We start from the raw sequence: 20,042 nt of genomic DNA, 5'->3' as shown, positions 1-20,042 counted from the left end.
CAAGAGCCAGCCCTGAGCTGTTTCCATCAGAGAGAGTTCTTTTCTAACAGCCAGGGCTGTACAGAGATGAAATGGGAGGTGTGAGGATGGGCACTGGCAACTGAACTTGTTCCAGCAGAGGGAGTAGAGTTCCCAGGGTGACCACACATGAATGACCCCAACCTGTATCTAACTGGATTAGATGACTCTGAGGGTCCATCCAGCTACGGGGCCTGCAGTTTCAGGGATGCCACTAGGCAGTTACTCAGGACCTCATCTGTGTGTGTGTGGTGGTGGGGACAGTGGGAATGATGACGTTGGAACACACAGTGCTTTCTCAGAAAGTATGGCTCAGTGGAGATAGAGAGCCTCCACTTCCCAGGGAGACTGGACTAGTGTTAGGATCATGGACTTGACTCTCCTGGATCTAGCTACACCAGAAACAAACAAACAAAACCAGTGACCAACAGTTATAGGCAAGCTAGGTCTCACAGGGCTTTACTCTAGCTTGGAGCTGCCACCATGGGGCGGGCATGAATGGAGTGCCACAGGTGACGTGCGGCCAGCCTGCACTGGGGACACAATTCCTTTGATGGTGAACCCTTCAGGCTTGGCTCTCCTGGCAGGCATGTACAGAGACACAGAGGGCTCTGTGATGGTGGTGGGTGGAGACCCCAACCAGCCCTGAATGTGAACTTTCTTCCCATGGTCTAGAGGCTATCAGATCCTGAAAACAATCACCTGATACCTGTCTCTAACCTCTAAACTTCAAGGTCTGTTAAGATGGATATGCTTTTACACAATGCCGCAGAAGAAATCAGTCTTTCTGCAACATCCACCCTGGTCCAATAAGAACCAGATGCCAGGAGACGGGTCTCACCAGCCTCTGCCACAGCAGTCCCTCTGGTGGGCTCTCACGGAAGTCATCGCAGCCTGGAGCTGCTGCAGCCTCCCTGGGTTGAGTACTATGGTCTACTGTAGGCAGACCTGAGGGAAACGCTTTACCAATGAACAACTTCCTACCCCTGCCCCCAGGGCAGTGTCCTCAGGAGCTGTGTGTGCACACCACATGGGGCATCTTGCAGGGGTGCGTCAGCTCTGCCTTGCGGATGGAAAGGCCCTGTCTGTGATGAGGGCTGCTCCCTCAAGGCGCAAATAACTAGACATAACTGATGCAAAGCTTTCTCTAAAGAACAGGAATAGGGGAACCTGCAAGACTTAAGAAAATAAATCTAACAGCAATGATGCTAAGCGGTAACCTCTCTACTGATTAAAAAAAGAAAAAAAGATTCCTCAACTGTAATAACATTTAATCCCCCCAGAAGCTAATCTAAATGTAACACTCAAAAGAAAACAAAAGTGACACAAAGGAGAAGAACCCCAGCCATTGCCTGTGGGGACGCTGGCTTTATTCCGGAAGTGAGTCCATTAATAGAGCCGGGAATGAAATGCCATTTTCATTTCAGTCGAGGGGAGGGGATTAATAAATTGTAGTCTCTAAGCCCAGTTTTTTGAGTCATGGATCTCTGAGCACTCAGAAAGCACTGGGCTGAAGCCTGTGCACAGTGGGGCTGCCCTTCCCCTTAAGCCTGCAGCTGCCACTTTCAGAGCTGGCTGGATGAGACGCCCTCTGCACACACTTCAGCATTTAGAACCCAACAGGACTGTGCTGAGCCCACCACCCCCCAGACAGCTTCCTGTGCCCCCTCTTTTGGGCACTGGGACAGTTAGGGGGCCCTTGCTCCACACACATCCCTGGTGGTGGACAGCAGACGAACGCTCCTGATGCTCATGTTCAGCGCATGCCCCATGCCTTGGTCAGGAGCCTCCCTGCTGCCCTGCGCTTGCCAGCTCCCCAGCCACCTCTCTAGCCACCTCCCTCAGGGCCCAGCTCTCCTCTTGGCCACAGCTGCTGCTTAGAGGCCAGAATCTCACAGTAGTCAGGTATTTGCCCAGCTCAGTTCTGCTTGAATGTCAGAGAGCATCCTGATCCTCAGATGGACAGAGTCCTGGCTGTCCTCTCTCACATTACCCGACTGTTCCCTCTTCATAGCACTTTGTATAAAATCATCTTATTTTGTTGCTGACCATTTGTCTCTCTGCCCTGAGAGCAGGAAGCCTCCTGCCGGTTCACAACCGTATTCCCAGAACAGTGCTGGCGTGGGAGTGGAATATCTGTGCAATGGGTGAGTCATTCCTGGCTGGCAGTGTTGTCTCTGCTCTCAACATCATTACTGCTTGGTTCTCCCAAATGCTGCCAGATCTCTTTCTAAAACACAAATCCAATCATATCAATTCCCTGCTTAAAAGCCTTTTTTATGACTTGCCACTGCCTGCAGGATGAATCTCGAATTCTTTAGAATGCACCAAAGGCTCTTCACATCGGGACCACCCTGTCCCACCAGCCTCGTCTCTAACCTCTCGGATGTTTGCTTCTTGACCAGCATGCCTGGTCCCCATCTTTCCCCTAATACTCCAGGAAGAGAGGCCCAACTGAGTCTCCACTCACAATGACCCCTGGCTGCACAGCCTGCCCTGGTCCACTTCACCTTGGCTCAGCACAAGGTCATTTCATCTCTGAGGCCACACTACTCAGGCAAAGCTAGTCCTGCCATCCTCTCTGCTGTGGGAGTGCTTTCCTCATTCACAGCTGTGGCACTCACCATCTGTCATGGGGGATTTCTTCCTCCATTTGGTATTCCTTGAGTTCATAAGTATTGGACCCTGAGGATACAAAGATGAATAAAACAAGGTTCCTGTCTGCAAAGAGCCTATAATCTAGCAAAATGCAATGCCTGAATATGTAAGTACAAAACAGACATGTAAGTGGCAGCCATGTATTGTCCCTGGGCCTCCCAGGTTCTCTGGGGGCAGTAAAGAGGGCAGAGCTAACTCTGTCTTGGGTGGGCCAGGAGGATTTTAGAGAGCCTTTCAGTTTTATAAAGAAAGACACATTTGAGCTGAGCCTAGAGGAATGAGAGTCCTAAGCAGGGAGGTAGGGATACTGCAAGTGCGGTGGCTGGGAGTGCGTCTGTGCTCTGCAGCGGAGGCAAGGGCCTCCAGGATGGTCTCGTCCATTGTTATATATCCTCTCTGGCACAGAGCCCGCCACCGAGCCAGCCTCAGGAAAGGCTGACTGGACTGAATCAGAGGTTAAGTTCTAGATCACCATCATTTAATCTTGTCTTTAAGGAGAAATGATGATTTAAAAAAATAAGGGGGAAGAAGGTTATGCGGCAAATACACTCCAGGCCCTCCGTGGCTCTCTTCTGTGGATGGTGGCCCCCGGTGCTGGAGCAGGGGTTATGAGAGTAAGCCATTAAAAGGCGGAAGGCCTCCCTGCTCTAAGCAGGGTCCAAGAGAAAACCACTATGATACTTTCTAGGAGAAGCATGGTGGCTGGCTGCCTGCCTGCCAGCCAAGGGAGACAGAGACAGAACACTGATGCTGCGGCAGAGGAAGTAGCCCTTCTGCTGCTCATGGTCAGATGAGGAAGAGGGCTGGCTGTATACTACATTCCTAGTGCAGAGTGACATGGCTGCTTTTCTTAAACATTTACACAGGAAGATGAAGGCTGTACAACTTCCCTTGGTTATCACATTATAATGCCTCATTGCAAGTCAGGAAGTTCTTTGCTAGATCTAACTTAAGTTTTCACAGCTGCAGTCCAAAGCTGTAGCCCTGATACTATTCAGACAATGTTTCCTTCTCAGAGGAATAAAATTCCACCCTCTGGTCAGCCTTCTCCTTTCCTGGGGGCCCAAACCGTGTGTTTACCTTTTCAACCCTTTAACCATTCTGGTCTCTCCTTCTGGAGCCTCTCCAATCTGTCTACTGCCTGCCTGCACAGCACAGCCCCAGATGGAGTGCCAGGCACCCAGCACTTGATTATTCATGGTGACAGGACAGAATGAGGAGCAGAAAACCACTGCCTAATTCCTAAGTTTCATTTACTCCAGTAAACGTTCAACATCATTCCTGATGGAGCATTTGGATGCACCTGACAGCACAAAAGCTACACGGACTGCTGCAAGCTTCATCTCTCATTACTCCCCACTAACACATGAAATGACAGATGCAAAAACCTGGCCAGCAGCTCCTGAGCAAGTGAGTGAGCCAGGCCTGAATGAAAGGCAGGTGATGGAGGCCTGGAAGGAAAGGCACCCACCTTTCCTGCGACCTCAGCTCCTGGCTGCTGGGTTTCTGACCCAAGAGCCTCAGCATGTCCATGGAGGAGAGGTCCTCCAGGCCCAGCCATTCTGGCTTCACCCAGAATCACAGCTCATCTGTGCCTCAGGTGTTCACATGTCCGCAAACTGGGCACCAGGTCCCCAGTTAAAGGACATTTCAAAACCACAGCTCAAGTTCACGAGGAAAGGAGATTGCCTCATACACCTCAGAGGGTCAGAAGCCAAGCCCTGACTGGCAAACAGCACACTCCCAATCTCTCCCACTCACACAACCAGGAACCCAGCTCTGGGGACAGTGCCTGTCTCATGGGGTCACCCTTAGCTTAGGAATCTGATGCCCAATTGCACTGGGAACCTCCCTCACCCCTGGCCCAAGTCATTATTGTTCCTTTCCTTGTGGTTGTGTTTGTAGTCTTGTTAATTTTTAATTATACAAGCTATACGTGAGAGAGTGTGTGTGAATATATATATATTTAAATAAACATTTCAGATAAAGCTATAGTCCCTGTTGACCCTTTTTATAATCCTGAACTTCTCCGAACTAACCAGAGATAACTATTATCTCCCGTCAGGAACATACCTTTTTCAGACATTTTCTCTATATCACATAAATATGTCTACAGAACAGAGATGGTCCTACCATATGTGTGTCAACTGTACACATGCACTGTAAACTACAAATCGCTTTTTCCCCAACCAGAGGTCTCTGGCACCTTTGCAGGCCAGCATGCACGGCGCACACCGTAGCTGTCGCCTGGAGCTCCAGGGTTGGGGGAATTGTGTTATGCATTGCCTGTCACTAGGTATGAGGCTGCTTCCGATTTCCACACTCAGAATCAGGGCTGCAGTGCCCTTTGTGCCCATGGCTGCTGATGCACACAGGTGAGCATCTCTCTGGGATACATCCCCAAAAGGAGAGCTGCGGGCTCCTATGTGTCCCTTTCCTTCTTGGCTCCAGGTTCAGTCACTGATACACTCTATGCACCTAGGAATGTGCTCTCTTTTGGCTATTACACTCCAATCTCTCACTAAAATGTGAGTTTCTATGTAACAACACCTACCATGCATCGAGTGCTTACTACGTGCCTGACACTTTCCTAGAGGCTTAACAAATTACCTCATGATGCCCTCAAAACAACCTTCAGAAGTAAGGGAAGTGTGTCTCAGCATTTATGTCATCCGACCCAGGCCACACATCAGGTAGCACTGCTAAGATCTGTACCCTCGGTTACCACAAAGTCCCTGCCCTGTGTGGGGCTCCTGCCTTGTGCAAGGCCCTGCCTCAAATGAGGTAAGGCCCTGTACCGTTCAGGGCCTTGATCCAGACAGAGCCCTGTTGCATGAGTAGGTGCTTAAACAGTCAACCACTTATTTTTAAATCCCACAATGGGTGTCAGTTCATCCACCCATCTGACACTGACTTGGGGAGCATCTCTCAAGGCTAAGTCCTGGCTTGGATGGTGGGGATACGGAGATATATAAGATATTAGGTTGACCTCTGGGTAAGACAAACAGTAAGCAGAAAAGATGCTTAAGTTAAATTTTAAACAGAGCAATTTGTAAGAAAAAAAGAGGGAGGTCATTCTAGACAGAAAGTAGGACATAAAAAGACAAACAGCTTAACAGATTCTGTGTTCTGAAATCAGGGACTGAGAACAGAGATTCAGAATTGAAAACTCTATCTTCAGAAATCATCTGGCCCAGGGATGTCAAATGGGTTTCACCTTGGATGCCAACCCCACATGGCTGAGATTAGCTGCTACAGCGCAGTGGCAAGAAGGATCTCAAGGCCCCATCCAGGTTCAGCAGACCACTGGGGTCCCTGTGTGACATCTGCCCTGGGGACAAGACAGAAGCAGCCTCTTTATCACACCCACAATGCCACCAGTAATGGCGGCTCACCCCACCACCCACAGAACCAGCCAAGGTGTGGTCTTGAGAGAAAACTGCCACCCAGCGTCTTTTGTTTTGACTTTCCATTCCCATATGCTACACAAACACTAACCTCTGTTGGTCAACTCTCTCTCCATGCATCTTTGTTTCCCTTGTTACAAAGGTGACAGAACTCTGTAAGCACTGGCATGGGAGTAAATGCCTGCATAAGATGCCACAGCTTAGGAAACAAGCACGTGTACACACACACACACACACACACACACACACACACACGGGAGTCAATGCCTGCATAAGATGCCACAGCTTAGGAAACAAGCATGTGTACACACACACGCACATACACACACACGTGGTGGGCTGAAATTCAGGGAAGGGCACAGCCAGCACTGGGACAGCCAGGCAGTCAGGTAAGCAGCAAGCAGCTGAATGCCCCCATCCTGTACATTCTGAGAGATACGTATCTCAGTACAGCAGAAAAGAGCAAGGTAAGACTCATCCACACCTGGGTTCAAATCCCACCTGCCTCTCCCTGGGGTGTGTCTGTAAGCAAATGTGGATTATCACATTTATCTGGTTTTCATAAGAAGCTGACAGAAGTAGGCACCACCACCGTCCCTGTTTTACAGACCGGGAAACTGAGTCTGAGAGGTCAATGAACTTGCCTTCATTTCCACATCTGCAGAATGGTAATAATAATGGCATCTGCCAGCTGAGCTTCCTGTGAAGATGGGAAACAGGGTACAGTACATGTGCCAAGCACAGTCACTGGCACGTGATGATGTTTAGTAAAAGTTTTTCAAATAAGAAATTAACTGAATTTTGATTAGTTAAATGAATGTATCAAACTGGTTTTGATTTGTTAACTTCTCAAAGAGCCAGGTCCATCAGATTAAGCCACACATGTCGGTAAATTTCTGCATAGAAAACGTTTCCTTTAAAAGGTCATCAAAGGTTATCTACCTAGGGAAGTGAGATGTAGTAACATTTTTGAATTCAGGCTAAGACGAATGTTATCTGGATTAAAGAATGTTTAGAATGCCATTTTCTTTGGGGTTTAAATAAATGACCGCTGTTTTAATAGGTCATCTGTCATTAGCTCACTAAATAAATACAAACTGGGGAAGCTCAGGTTCCTAGAAACAATTCATTCTCTCAGGTGGGTCCTAAAGCCTCTCCCAGAGTTTACTAAGTCCTGTCTTCCAAGTGCAGGTGAAAGCACTACAGCAGCTCTGCTCTAGCAAGTCCCAAGGCTGCCACATCCACATTAATCAGGCCTCTCTGGATCAAAGTCCTTGGAGCACAATGGCTCAGTTTCAGGAAATAGTTAATAACCTTCTTCCTTCAACTCAATTGTTCTAACCTCTTTGAGGGCTGGCTCTCTGTGGGGCCAGGGAGGACTGTACAAGTTTCCTGACAAGGAGAAGCCAAGACAGATTCTGAATGAATCCCACGGGAAGCAGACTGAAGGTTGTCATAAAAAATAGATGTGACACAATAAATGCAGGAGGTTCCCTGGGGTCTTAATCTCTTCTTCAGAAAATCTGAACAATTCTGCCTTCTGTGCTGCTGTGAGGTGGGTGGGCGGGGGTGTACATACACATTTTGAATATTCACTTCTGTCTTAACAACAGGATTCTTCCAAAACAAGAGGCCCTAGTCTGTGACTGTCAGCCTTGCCATCAACACTCCTCTTTGGTGGAGAGCTCCCTGTTGGCCCTGAGGCAGGAGTCTTCTGAGATCTTGACATATGCTGGGCTTGATCCAGGCCTCAGTACAGGTTGGTGTCCTAAGACAAGTTGGGAGAGTCACCCGTGCCTTCAATGCCCCATGTTGCTAAAACGAACAGGGTCTGGCTTTAGGATTTTACTGTTTCCTTTACCTGGGGTGGCCCTTTACTGCTTGGCAAACTCTAGTCATTCCTCAAAAACTAAGTTAGGACCTCTGGTTCCAGCTACAATGGAGCAGCTTGTGAAAGGCCTATGCTCTCCCCCGAGGGAAAAAAAAATTAAGTTGGAATACAAAAAAATCTGTGGGAAGGCATCTAAGGACCAACGCAACTAGGACTTCAGGTCCAAGATTATGAAGGGAAGGGAACCGTGGAGAGGTATTTGTTATTAGACCCACTTTCCCCCTCAAAGTTTCTGCCAATTCTTGGATCAGGAAGACAGGCTGAATGTCAGGCAAATAGCTTCAGCTGAAAGGCAAGAAAAGCTGTGGAGATTCTCGGCAGTCTCACAGGATGATAGGGAGGCAACGCTCCTGTGGAGGCTGCCTGGGCAGCTAGGACTTAGGGAGCCAGGATTCCAGAGAGAAGGGAGCTACAAAGCAGTGAGACAATACTCAGTGGTTTTCTTCTTTTAAAACATTTGTCAAATTCTTGAGCTACTCAGGCAAGAAGCTAAGAAGCTAACTAAAAGAGGCCACTGAAAGAGTGGAATTTTCAGAAGTCTCGCAGAGCCGAGAAAACAAAAATGTGGTTTAGAGCTCACCAAGAAAGAGGGACCCTGGAAAGCCACATCTCTAGGCATCTCTGGGGAAGGTCATATCACAGAGGACCTCTGTCATCTTTCCAGACAATTTCTGGCACTCAATCAAGAATTATCAGACATATAAATAAATAGGACCCAAGAAAAAAAAAGGCAACAGAAGTAGACCCTCAGATGATTTTAAAATAACTGTAACTAATATGTTCAAGAAAATAGAGAGCAAAAGGTAGAATTTCACCAAAGACTGGGAATCTTAAAAAAAAAAAAAAAGCAAAGCAAATAGAACTTTTAGAATTAAAAACATTTAGTAACTGAAATTCTGAATGCAATAGATTTAAGGCACACTTGACACAATAAAGAGGATCAATGAACTAAAAGACTAATAAGGAGAACTCCAACTATAGCATGGAAATTTTTTTTAAATGAGGAAAACCAGAAAAAAGAACAAGAGACATATGAGACAGTAATACATATAACCTCAGAAAAGAGGAAAGATAAAATAGGGGAGAGTGTTATTTGAAGAGATAATGGTAAGAGATTTCCAAAACTGAGAAAAACATGTCAAACTTCAAGACCTGAATCCAAAAAGAATAAAATAAAGAAAATCAATAACTAGGTATGGCTTAATAAAACCAAAGACAGAAAATCTTAAAAACAGAGAAAAAAGAAGTAAAGGAATGACAGCAATATCAACAGGTGGCTTCTCAAGGAAAAAAAAAATCGAGAATGTAAAGATATCTTCAAAGAGCTGAAAGAAATGACTGCTATATTTTTCAAAATGAAGGTGAAAAAGGTATTTACATACACTTAAAAATAAAACTTTTATCAGAAAAGATACACTAAAAAAAAAAAAAAAAAAAAAAAAAAATGAAGGCCAGCCACATGCAGTGGCTCCTGCCTATAATCCCAGCAATTTCAGAGTCTGAGGCAGGAGGATTGCATAAGCCAGGAGTTCAAGACCAGCCTGGACAACATAGTGAAACCCTTTCTCTACTAAAAATTTAAAAAGTTAGCCGAATGTGGTGGTGCACACCTGTGGTCCTAGCTACTCAAAAGGCTGAGGTGGGAGAATCTCTTGAGCCCAGGAGGTTGAGGCTGCAGTAAGCTGTGATCATGTTACTGTACTGCAGCCTGGGTGACAGCGAGACCTTGTCTCAAAAAAAAAAAAAAAAAGAAAAAAGAAAGAAAAGAAATAGTAGAAAAAAAATTAGTCAGAAGGAAAGTGTCAGAAAAAAACAATAAATCTGTAAATCATTAAAAATACAGAAAATTTGAACATGACTAACCAACTTAACCTAATTGACAATACAGAACACTACATCTACTGACAGAATACACAATCTCTTTAAATGCAAATGGACAGTTTACCAAAGCACATCATATACTGGACCATAAATCAAGTTTCAATAATTTTCAAAGAATTTAGAGTATGTTCTCTAATCACAGAAGAATTAAACAGAAACCAATTATAAAAAATGTAACTAGAAAACCCCTAAACATTTGGAAATTAAACAACATACTTTGAAATAACCTATGAGTAAAGAAGAAATCAGAATGAAAACTGGAAAAATTTTAACTCATTTATACTAAAAATACAGTATATCAAAACTTGTAGCTAAAGCTGTGTTTATACAGAAATTATAGCCTTAAATGCATACATTAGAAGATAAATAAAGCTTTGAAAAAGGTAATTTCACTGCCCTTAGGATCAAGTTAAAATTCCTACTATGTTACAAAGTTCTGCATGGTCTGGCTCATGCTCACTTCTTGGAGCTTCCTCTTTTTCTCTCTTCTCATTCATTACTCTCTAGCCATACTGGCCTTTTTTCAATTCCTTCAATAAGTTAAATTGCTTCTTGTCTCAGGGCCTTTGCACATACTAATCCAGCTGTTTAAAATGCTTTTTCCCACCATGTGACATAGTCTTTCTAATTCAGACTCTTTCTTTCATGGCACTCATTGCTATAATCAGTTAATTGAGTAACTGCTTGTTGTGCAATTAATTTTAAAACATTGTTTGTCATTCCCCAAATGTTATAAGCTCCTTGCTGGCAGGGACTGCAGCTGTCTTGTTCATCACTGTGTCCCCAGGGCCTAGCATGGTGTCTGGCAAACAGCAGGCACTCTATACATGTGTATTCAATGAATGAATGAATACATGGACATCTAGTTTACCATCTAAGCAGTTTACTCAAAGTTGTTAAAAGCTACTCCATGGTCTTAGAAGAAAACTCCTCAATATTACTGCTATCAGCAGTTGGCATTTATTTCTATGACATTTATGATGTAATTTACAATATCTGTTAATCCAAGAAATATCTCAAAGATTTCTCTAGATGTTTAAGTAATTTCTAACTGTACACTGCTTCGTGTTTACTGTATTTGGGAAAAGGAAAAGTGTTTTTATAAGCTCAATTTATATATCAAATCTGTTCTACTCTATACCAAGCTAGGTGCTGTAAAAAAGTGACTAAAATGACTGCCGTTATTAACAGTATCTTAGCCCATTCAGGCTGCTATAATAGAGTACTATAGAGACTGGGCAGCTTATAAACAATAGACGTTTATTCCTCACAGTTCTGGAGGCTGAGAAGTCTAAGATCAAGGCACTGGCAGATCTGATGTCTGGTGAGGGCCCACTTTCTGATTCATAGATGGTGTCTTCTCTCTGTGTCCTCAACATGGTAGAAAAGGAAAGGGAGCTCTCTGGAGTCCCTTTTGTAAGGGTACGAATCCCACCCATGAGGCCTCCACTCCCATGATCTAATCACCTTGCAAAGGCCCCACCTCCTAATATCGTCACATTGGGAGTGAGATTTCAACATATGTGTTCTGGAGAGACAAAACATTTAGTCCATAGCAAACAGTCACACTAATATCAACAACAGTTGTTGACATCCTAGGTCTATTTTCTATGTGGAATCTTGCTTAATTATCACTTAAAGATTAAAGAGTGTGTCCTGTTTGTTTTGTAGGTGAGGAAACGGAGGCCTGTAGAAGTGAAGTGACTTGCTAAGGGGCGGGGCTGAGGTCTGAGCCCTGGTCTGAGTCCAAAACCCGGGCAGGCTCTGAGAGCTCCACCCTGCTGCCATCTTACGTCCAGGCAGGGCCTGCAAGGGACAGCAATGATGCAAAGACAAACGAAGGAAGAGCAACCCCAGCCCTGCCACAGAACCAGCTGTGACCATGGACAAAAGGAGTTATTCAACCTCTCCAGCCTCAGTTCTTCACTTGTATATGAAACCAACAAGAGTAAATATAGAATGGAGTTGAAACGCCTTGCAGAGTACTTATTGCTTAGTAAATAGTGCTAATTATTATCAAGGGATGCTGTAAACAAACAAACAAACAAAAAAAACCTTAGGCTTCACTCAGATTAAAAATACATTCACATCCATCCCACCTTGCTTTCAGGGGATATGAGGATGAGAAAGGCTATGACAATAAAGCCAAATTCACAAAGGGGCTGGTGGGGCAGGAGTCCCTGCCCTCATGATGGTGGGCCACTTGGCAGGTGACAGGCATTATGGTTACCAAAAGAAAGCTGTCTGGCTTCTCCCCCAGTGCATCTTCTCCTTGGCAGGTGGGTCCTGGCTCCAGGTAGAAAGGGAGGGGCCATTGGCCTTGGAAGAAGCTGCTCAGGTAAGAGAATGGGCAGGAGCTGTGGCCTGGCCCACCTCCGGGGATCACATCCATGCTGTGGCTGTCACTCAGCAGCCTCTTTGATGTGGCTGCCACCACAGCTCTCCTTCTCAATGTTCTGTGATTCCAAGTATTTCTCAGCCCCAGATGAACAGGACATACCGGGGGGAACCCTTCAGAAACAGGTCCAGAGCTGACCATCAGTGGGGGCAGGGTGTCTGTGTGTGGGGTGGCTCACACCCTGCAGGGCAGTGCAGCACCCTTCAACTCCTGGATGCAGGCAGCCTTGGTGCTTACTCACTCAGGCCCTGTGGGGTCCTAGCATCAGCAGGGCTGGGCTTCTACCTCAACACCTGTCCTTGTCTCTATCTGCCTTTTGGAAGATTCTCTTCCTCTCAGGCTCCTAGTATTGCTGTAGGACTTGAAATTTCAGGATAATTGGCTTTTTTTTTTTTTTTTTTAAGATGGATTCTCACTCTGTTACCCAGGCTGGAGTGCAGTGGCACGATCTCAGCTCACTGCAACCTCCGCCTCCCAGGTTCAAGTGATTCTTCCACCTCAGCCTCCCGAGCAGCTGGGATTACAGGCATGTGCCACCACATCCGGCTAATTTTCGTATTTTTAGTAGAGATGGGGTTTCACCATGTTGGCCAGGCTGATCTGGAACTCTTGACCTCAGGTGATCTGCCCACCTCGGCCTCCCAAAGTGCTGGGATTACAGGTGTGAGCCACCACGTCCAGCAAAATTTCAAGATAATTATTTTCTCTTTCCCAAACCCATTCTTAAATGGCTCTGCCACAATATGTTGTATCCCCATCAGCTTTAGGTGTTTAGTGTTCAAGAATAAAACCCCTACACTAAGCCTGAGCAACATGGTGAAACCCCATCTCTACAAAAAATACAAAAATTAGCTGGGCGTGGCACATGCCTGTGGTCTCAGTTACTCGGGAGGCTGAGGTAGGAGGATCACCTAAGCCCGGGAGGTCAAGGCTGCATTGAGCCATGATTCTGCCACTACACTCCAGCCGGGCCCACACAGTGAGACCCTGCCTCAAAAAGAGACCCCAAAACCAGCCTACATTGTTCCCTGTCCTATTCTGTGCCTTTGGGTCTATGCTGACTGTTCGTCTGTCCCTACTGTCCTTCCAGCTCCTCACAGTTCTCTGCACAGCTGTTTTTACAACTATCATGCAAACCTGTCTCTGACACTTCTTTCTCATGAGGCCAGACCCACTGCTCACAATTCTGTGCCCTGAGGGCTGCCAGGTGAATTGTCCCAATTCACTCTTGGGAGGGAGCAGCTTTCCCAGGAAGTGGATGGAGTTGGTGGTAGCCCCTTGGCTAATTTATGAAGGTCTCTCAGGTCCATAGAGACCAACTTCACACAGAGAACCCATAAGACCCAATTCCTTCCCGCAGGAATCACTTTCTGACCTTCCAGGGAACTGTACTATTGACTGAGCAGAGCCACACTGGTACTGGGCACACTGTGAGCACCTCCCTGCTCCTGTGATGTTCCAGCTGAGTCCTCAATGGACAGCACAGGAGCACCACAGACAGGGGACAGAATGCTGGCACTTAGGACTGTATGATCTGAGCAAGCCAGCAGCTCTCTGAGCCTCAGTTCCTCTGGGCATGAAGTGTGGGCCACCCCGAGCATGACTGCGCACAGGGTGCACTGCACGTACCAGGCACAGGAAGCACTGAGAGGGGACACCTTCCCCTAAAAACCCCTCCACAGTCAGAGGGGAGAGAAGCCAGCAGAACCCCTGCCTCAACTCCTTCTGGGGCCTGACGGCCAGCTCCTCAGCTAGCCACACAAGGAAAGGAGCCCCTGCTCAGCAGACACTGGGCCCCGAAAATAACTCTGCAAGTCTACCCTAGCACCACTCCAATTTGCCAAGGAGCTAGATAAGAACTGAGTGCTAATTTGGCCAATTACAGATGACCAATGGCTACCTCAGATCCAGGTGAGAGAGCTGAGGAACAGATGGTTGTGTGTATTATTAGGGAAACTTGAAATTAGGCAGGTGGTGGCAGGTTTCAAGCCACATGTGGGAATTTTTACAAATGTGGGCCAAGTTTACAAAGAATAATAAACAAATTCTTACTTTATTGTGCTCTCCATCTTTGAGGCTGCCTCATGGAATTGCTCTGAAGACAGTTTATACATCTCAGCATTCTACAAGGAGAAAAACAGAATTGGTTACCAAAGACTGAAATTTCCCTCTGCTCTCTCATGGGATGCAACCACATTAGAAATTGACAGATGCTAGTTTCTTGACCGGCATCAAAGCCGACTGGTAATTAATCCACACCTTGGGTTCCAGCTCCACCACGCATGGCTGCTGCTACAGAATCCTAGAATAGCAATGGCTGCAAGTGCGTTATGAGATCCTCTAGCTCAGGGGTTGGCAGACCACGATCCACGGGCAAAATCCAGCCTGCCACCTGTTTTTGTCAATAAGGGTTTTACTGGCACACAGCCACGCTCATTAGTTCACATATTGTCTGTGGCTGCTTCTGTGCTACAATGGCAGAGTTGAGGAGCTATGATAGAGACTACATGACCTACAAAGCTTAAAATACTTACTATCTTTAAAGAAAAAAATTTCTCAGTCTTGATCTGGTCCAACCCCTATTTTATAGGTGGACTTTCCTTCCTGGAGAGGCGAAATGACTTGTCCAAAGTCACAGAGCAACGGGGCAGTGTCAGGACTACAACTCAGTTGTCTAGATTCCCAGTCTGGGACACACTCTGCTGCCTACCCTGACCACCCTACTCATCGGAACAGCAACCATCTGTCCAGATTGTTAAGGGGAGCATCCACAGGCACACATTTAATTTGTCCTGAGATCACCCGGTACATGTGCACCTACAGACCCAGGTTTGTGGAGGGAAGGCCCAGGCCTGGGAGCAAAACACAGCTGGGTCTAAGCCCTGATGCCACCACCGTGTGGCTCTGGGTAGGTTATGGAACTTTGCTGTGCCTCAGAGGCGAGCTGCTCCAGGCCACAAAGGCCCAGGTCCACATCCACCTTTCTTTGTGAAGCTCCAGCACCTTCGCATGTTCTGAGGGGAGACTAACATTAACGCATCTGCTAGCAGCCTCCTGCCGTGCTCCAGGTGGGAGTGTGGTGAAGCCCACGTGTGGACATGTAGGCAGCAGGGAGAAGGCCAGCCTTGGGCTGACTCATGAGGAAGCAGCTTCAGAAATGAAACAACCTGAGGTGGGGCAGGGCCCGTGGTCAGACCTCCCCAGTGCGGGTGAGGAAGGTGCAGCAGATGTCACCTGGAGTTGGCTTGAGGTCAGTCCCTTTGCAGACACAACCACATCTACTCAAAGCCTCACATGGGCACTTTGGGAGGCTGAGGTGGGTGGATCACCTGAGGTCAGGAGTTCAAGATCAGCCTGGCCCACATGGCAAAACCCCATCTCTACTAAAAATACAAAAAAAAAAAAAATTAGCTGGGTGTGGTGGCGGGTGCCTGTAATCCCAGCTACTTGGGAGGCTGAGGCATGAGAATTGCTTGAACCCAGGAGGTGGAGGTTACAGTAAGCCGAGATTGTGCCACTGTACTTCAGCCTGGGTGACAAGAGTGAAACTCCGTCTCCAAAAAAAAAAAAAAAAAAAAAAAAGGCTCATACGGGCAGCATGATTATCCCCGTTCTACAGATGAGCAAATGGGAGCTTCAGGTCTCAGGTACCTACTGCAGGCACAGATCAGTCAGTCCCTGAAACACGCTTGTGTGGCAGTGAAGGAACTTTAGAGCTGTGTTGCCTTGCACATTTGTAGGACTTCAACTTGGCTCTCTCCGCCCACCAGGCACACAGCTAGCCTGGCTGAAGCTGGGCAGACACGAAGTGAGAGGTGCACAGGGGCAGAGCCACCCAGGGAAAGCACTTCCTGTGCACCATGGACCCCCCCTTGGCCTTCTGCAGGGAAGGTAACTGAGGCAGGGATGGACCCCCCACCTCTAAGGCCATAGGGCATGGAAGGCAGGTCCAGATGGAAACCAGGCCCCCCTCTAGTCTTACCCCAAGGACTCCCCTGCTGCATCGTGGCCTCAGAGAAGTGCTGACTGGGAGGTAAATGTGGAAGGTGAGCCCCTGGGGAAGAGCACCTGGCTCATGTGATGAGGAAGAACCACCAGGTGCTGGCATTCTGCCCTGGGCTGGGCCGGGGGAGTCAGGGAGGCCTGGGGGCCACCTCTGGGCCTTTCACCCTCCACTGCCTGGTGAGCTTAGGCAAGTCACCTTGCTGCTCCTCACCTCTGAGCCAAGGAGATAATGGATGTCTCCCTCTACAGCTACTGGGAATGACAGCTGGGAAATGCCAACCCTCCCGGCATACGACAGGCACGAAATAAATACAGGTTCTCCTCCCACCACAGCCAGCTGCTGCCAAAATGCCCAGCAAGGGGGCTCCAGTGTTCTCTCTAGAGCCCTCACATTCAAACGAGAGATTATGTCTTTGCCTCGACCAGTCCAGTATTCACCAGCACTGCCTGTCCTGGGCGAGGCGGTAGGGACAGAGACATAACAACTTTGGGCCTCCCTCCCACTCCATGCAGACGCCCTTCCGCCACAGCCTGGGTGGGAACTGCTTAGCTGTCTGAAGTTCCCCTTCATGAGACCTCATCAGGAGATGGCACGGACCACAGACCCACATTTTGATTTGCGCTTTGGCATATGCTGGCGGTGTTCTTTGGGTAAGTCACTTCTCTCAACAGCAACACAGGGTATCACCCAGCCTGCAGTTGGCGGAGAGACATCTTGGCACACAGCACCCACCTCAGCCCACCACAGCCACTGAATTTTCCAGAGCTAAAATGCACCTCATCCTAAGCCCCGCCCCCCACAATTCATCCTGGCCTACTTCCTTTCCCACAAAACAACCTCATGGCTCAGACCTTCTCTTTGAGCCAAACCCCTCTTCCTGTGGTTGTGCCCACAGGGCTCCTGAGTGTCAGGTCACCATCCTGCAGGCCCAGGCACCTGTTGCCAACCTTCTCAGAGAGCGAATCCTTGGCCCAGATGGGCCCGGCCTGCTGTGGGCTTCAGTAGACACTCAGAGCCTGTGCTCAAGATGCCATACTGCCAGAAACAGCCTGGCCCCAGTGAATTTGGATAGTGCTTGGGTTTGATTGCAAGCTCAGTTTGAACATGTGGTCAACTCGATTTGTCACAGGAAGTACCCACAGGCCAAGAAGTGGCGGTGATTACCCTGCTGCAGCTTCCTCTATTGTTTCTCAGAATGACTCAGAGAAATTCCCCGTCCTGTCCTGTCCTGACCCGCCTACCCCACTCATCTAATCTGCCTAAGCAGACCTACAGGGACGGATGTCCTCACAACCGCAGCTCCCTTGGCACTTGAAGGTCTCCGGTCCACAACTTGGGAATACCAAGCTGGCTTCCTGTGTTCACAAAGCTGCTCATCCACCAGGCCTTTCCAAGGCTGCTGGAGTGGACCCAGACTCCCTCTTCTGGGAAGGGCAGGGCACTCTGTGGACTCCTCAACCAATCACCAGGTCAGGGCTTCTAGAAGGACTAGACACTACCAACGTGCATACTGAGAACCCGCCAAGTGCCAGAAGGTTCTGAGACAAGTGTGGCTTGCTCCCTGGCCTCGTGGAGCTCTGAGATGGTGGCATCATAATTACAATGGGGTACTCAGCCAGTCCTCCCAGGTGCTGTGGGGCACCTGAAAGGACAGCCTGGCAGAAACCATGGGTCAGACTGACTTCCTGGGAGCCAATACCTGAACTGAGGCTGAGTTTTTTTTATTTACACTAAACAATGTTTTTGAAAAATACTTACATATGGTTTTAAAAAACAAAAATGGAAAGCATGGAGGGTGTGTGGTGAATACTGAGCCTCTTGGCCAGCCTGGACTCAGCCCTATCCCTACTCCTCTGTGCACCCCGTCCTTGTCAGGGCGAGGTGCTGTGCATGCATGGGCACATGTGTGAGTGAGCACACACATGTGCCCCACTTGTTCCTGACACTCACTTGACTGCAGCAGACACGATCTGCCACACCTCATCTTTCCATTGATCCTCAGAGACCTCACCCACTCCAGCTGACCAGCACTTAGTAGTAGGAATGAATACCCTGTAGTGTCATCCCTTGAGTATCACTCAAGCAGCTCCCCATCCTTGTACAGAGGTTGTTTCTAGTCTTCTACTATTATAAACAAAGCTAAGAGGAACATCTTGGCATCTAGAACTTTGTGTGTATCTGTAGGGAACACTGTATAAGTCAAATTCTTGGGTCAAAGGGTGTATCCATTTTAATGAATTTTAAAGGATGAGCAGAAATGAGCCAAATGAGAGGGAGGTCTCCTGAACACGGGCAGCAGTGCGAGGAGCCTGGGGCTGCCACAGGGCTGTGCATGGGGCAGGAGATGCCACTGTTGCTGCAGAGGCACAGGGCAACGGCCAGGAGGGGACGTGGAGGATGCCAGCTGCAGGCTCAAAAGCTTGGACTGCACCTCATGGGCAATAAGGGTGAAGACGGCTTTCCTTTTTCAGTGAAGGAGGGGCAGGGAAGATTTGTTTTTTTTGTTTTTTTTTTCCTGAGGCAGGGCCTTGCTCCTGGCTGGAATGCAGTGGTGTGATCATAGCCCACTGTAACCTCGACCTCTGGGCTCAAGCTATCTCTCCACCTCAGAGCCACCCCAGTAGCTGGGACTACAGGCGTGTGCCACCCTGCCCAGCTAATTTTTGTATTTTTTACAGAGAGGGGGTTTCGCCATGTTGGCCAGGCTGGTTTCAAACTCCTGGGCTCAAGTGATCTGCCTGCCTTGGCCTCCCAAAGTGTTGGGATTATAGGCGTGACTTACTGTGCCCAGCTGATTTGTGTTTTTAAAAGAACATTCTGGCAGCTGTGTGGATGATGGCATCCAGCTCTCCCCGGCTAGGCCGTCAGTTCTCGAGAGCTCCTGGAACCCTGCAGCACAGAGCCTGGGAAAGCAGCGTGACTGTGCCTGTAAAGGAGCCCTGCTGCCCACTCAGAGACACTGGGAAACTTCTCTGAAGTGCGCTCTACCGAATTATCACACATTAATTAGCACCCAATGACCAGGGACTATTATTTCTGGGTGATTTTCTTTCCCATCGGACTCTTTAGTTTCCCAAATTTGCAGTCTTTTCCTCTGCCCTGTAGACAGCTGCCCCTCCTCCTCCTCCAGCTGCCCCACATGCACATCTGAAAGCAGGAGGCCTGACCTCCATTAATTAAATCTGCCATTAAAAATTAAATAACGTGAGTAAGAAGGTGTGAGTGTTATCTCCATGGGTTTCCAAAGTCACAGTGTTTCTTGAATTACTTCCCGAGCAGTTTTCATATTTCATACTGTCTGATTTCTCCAAGGGCCTGGATCTGTGAGATCAAAAGCAAGGGTGAGGGTGAGGGAAGCATGGTGAGGAGGCCGGGGAAGGGAAGATGACAAAATGTGTCTGAGCAGAAGAGATCACCCGGCAGCCCCTGCCCCAAAGCCAGAATACAGGTGCGGGGTGGGAGGAGGACATGGGGCCCAGAGGTCTGAGGGGAACCCCCATAACTATACAGCAGCGTGGGACCAGTGCATTAAGGCATGTGCAATCACAGATGTGAAGAAAACAGAGTCTAATCTGTGGACATTGGGGAGAGCAATTTTGGACTGGAGCCCTGAAAGACACCCCCTACCCACCTCCCAAGTTAACAGCAGTCATTGACGGCCTACGGCTGTGAATGTGCACAGGCTGTGCTGGGCGCCACGGGAGAGAAGGAGCCTAAGAGGGTCACGGCACTTGAGGATTTATGTCTAATAGCAAAGAAAGAACCAAGGCCTCAGGAGCATTC

The 20,042-nt window shown here is 48.0% G+C and overlaps 1 protein-coding gene across 8 annotated transcripts in view; it reads right to left on the bottom strand.

The window, feature by feature from the left end:
• The window catches only part of CHCHD6 (coiled-coil-helix-coiled-coil-helix domain containing 6), a 260,690-nt gene that overhangs the window by 31,513 nt on the left and 209,135 nt on the right, over positions 1–20,042 (bottom strand). For 6 of the 8 annotated variants that reach the window (XM_034957291.2, XM_034957292.3, XM_063602912.1 and 3 more), the window contains exon 6: positions 14,306–14,376. In XM_034957291.2, the coding sequence (XP_034813182.2) occupies positions 14,306–14,376 (71 nt within the window). Of the gene's footprint in view, positions 1–11,708; positions 12,751–13,164; positions 14,377–20,042 lie in introns of those variants that run through there. The other 2 variants (XR_010111644.1, XR_010111645.1) reach the window with 2 other exon arrangements.

The sequence above is a fragment of the Pan paniscus genome, chromosome 2 (genome assembly GCF_029289425.2).
Source record: "Pan paniscus chromosome 2, NHGRI_mPanPan1-v2.0_pri, whole genome shotgun sequence".
NCBI lineage: Eukaryota > Metazoa > Chordata > Mammalia > Primates > Hominidae > Pan > Pan paniscus.
Note: the sequence above shows the minus strand (reverse complement) of the source record. Positions and strands in the feature narration are given on the sequence as shown.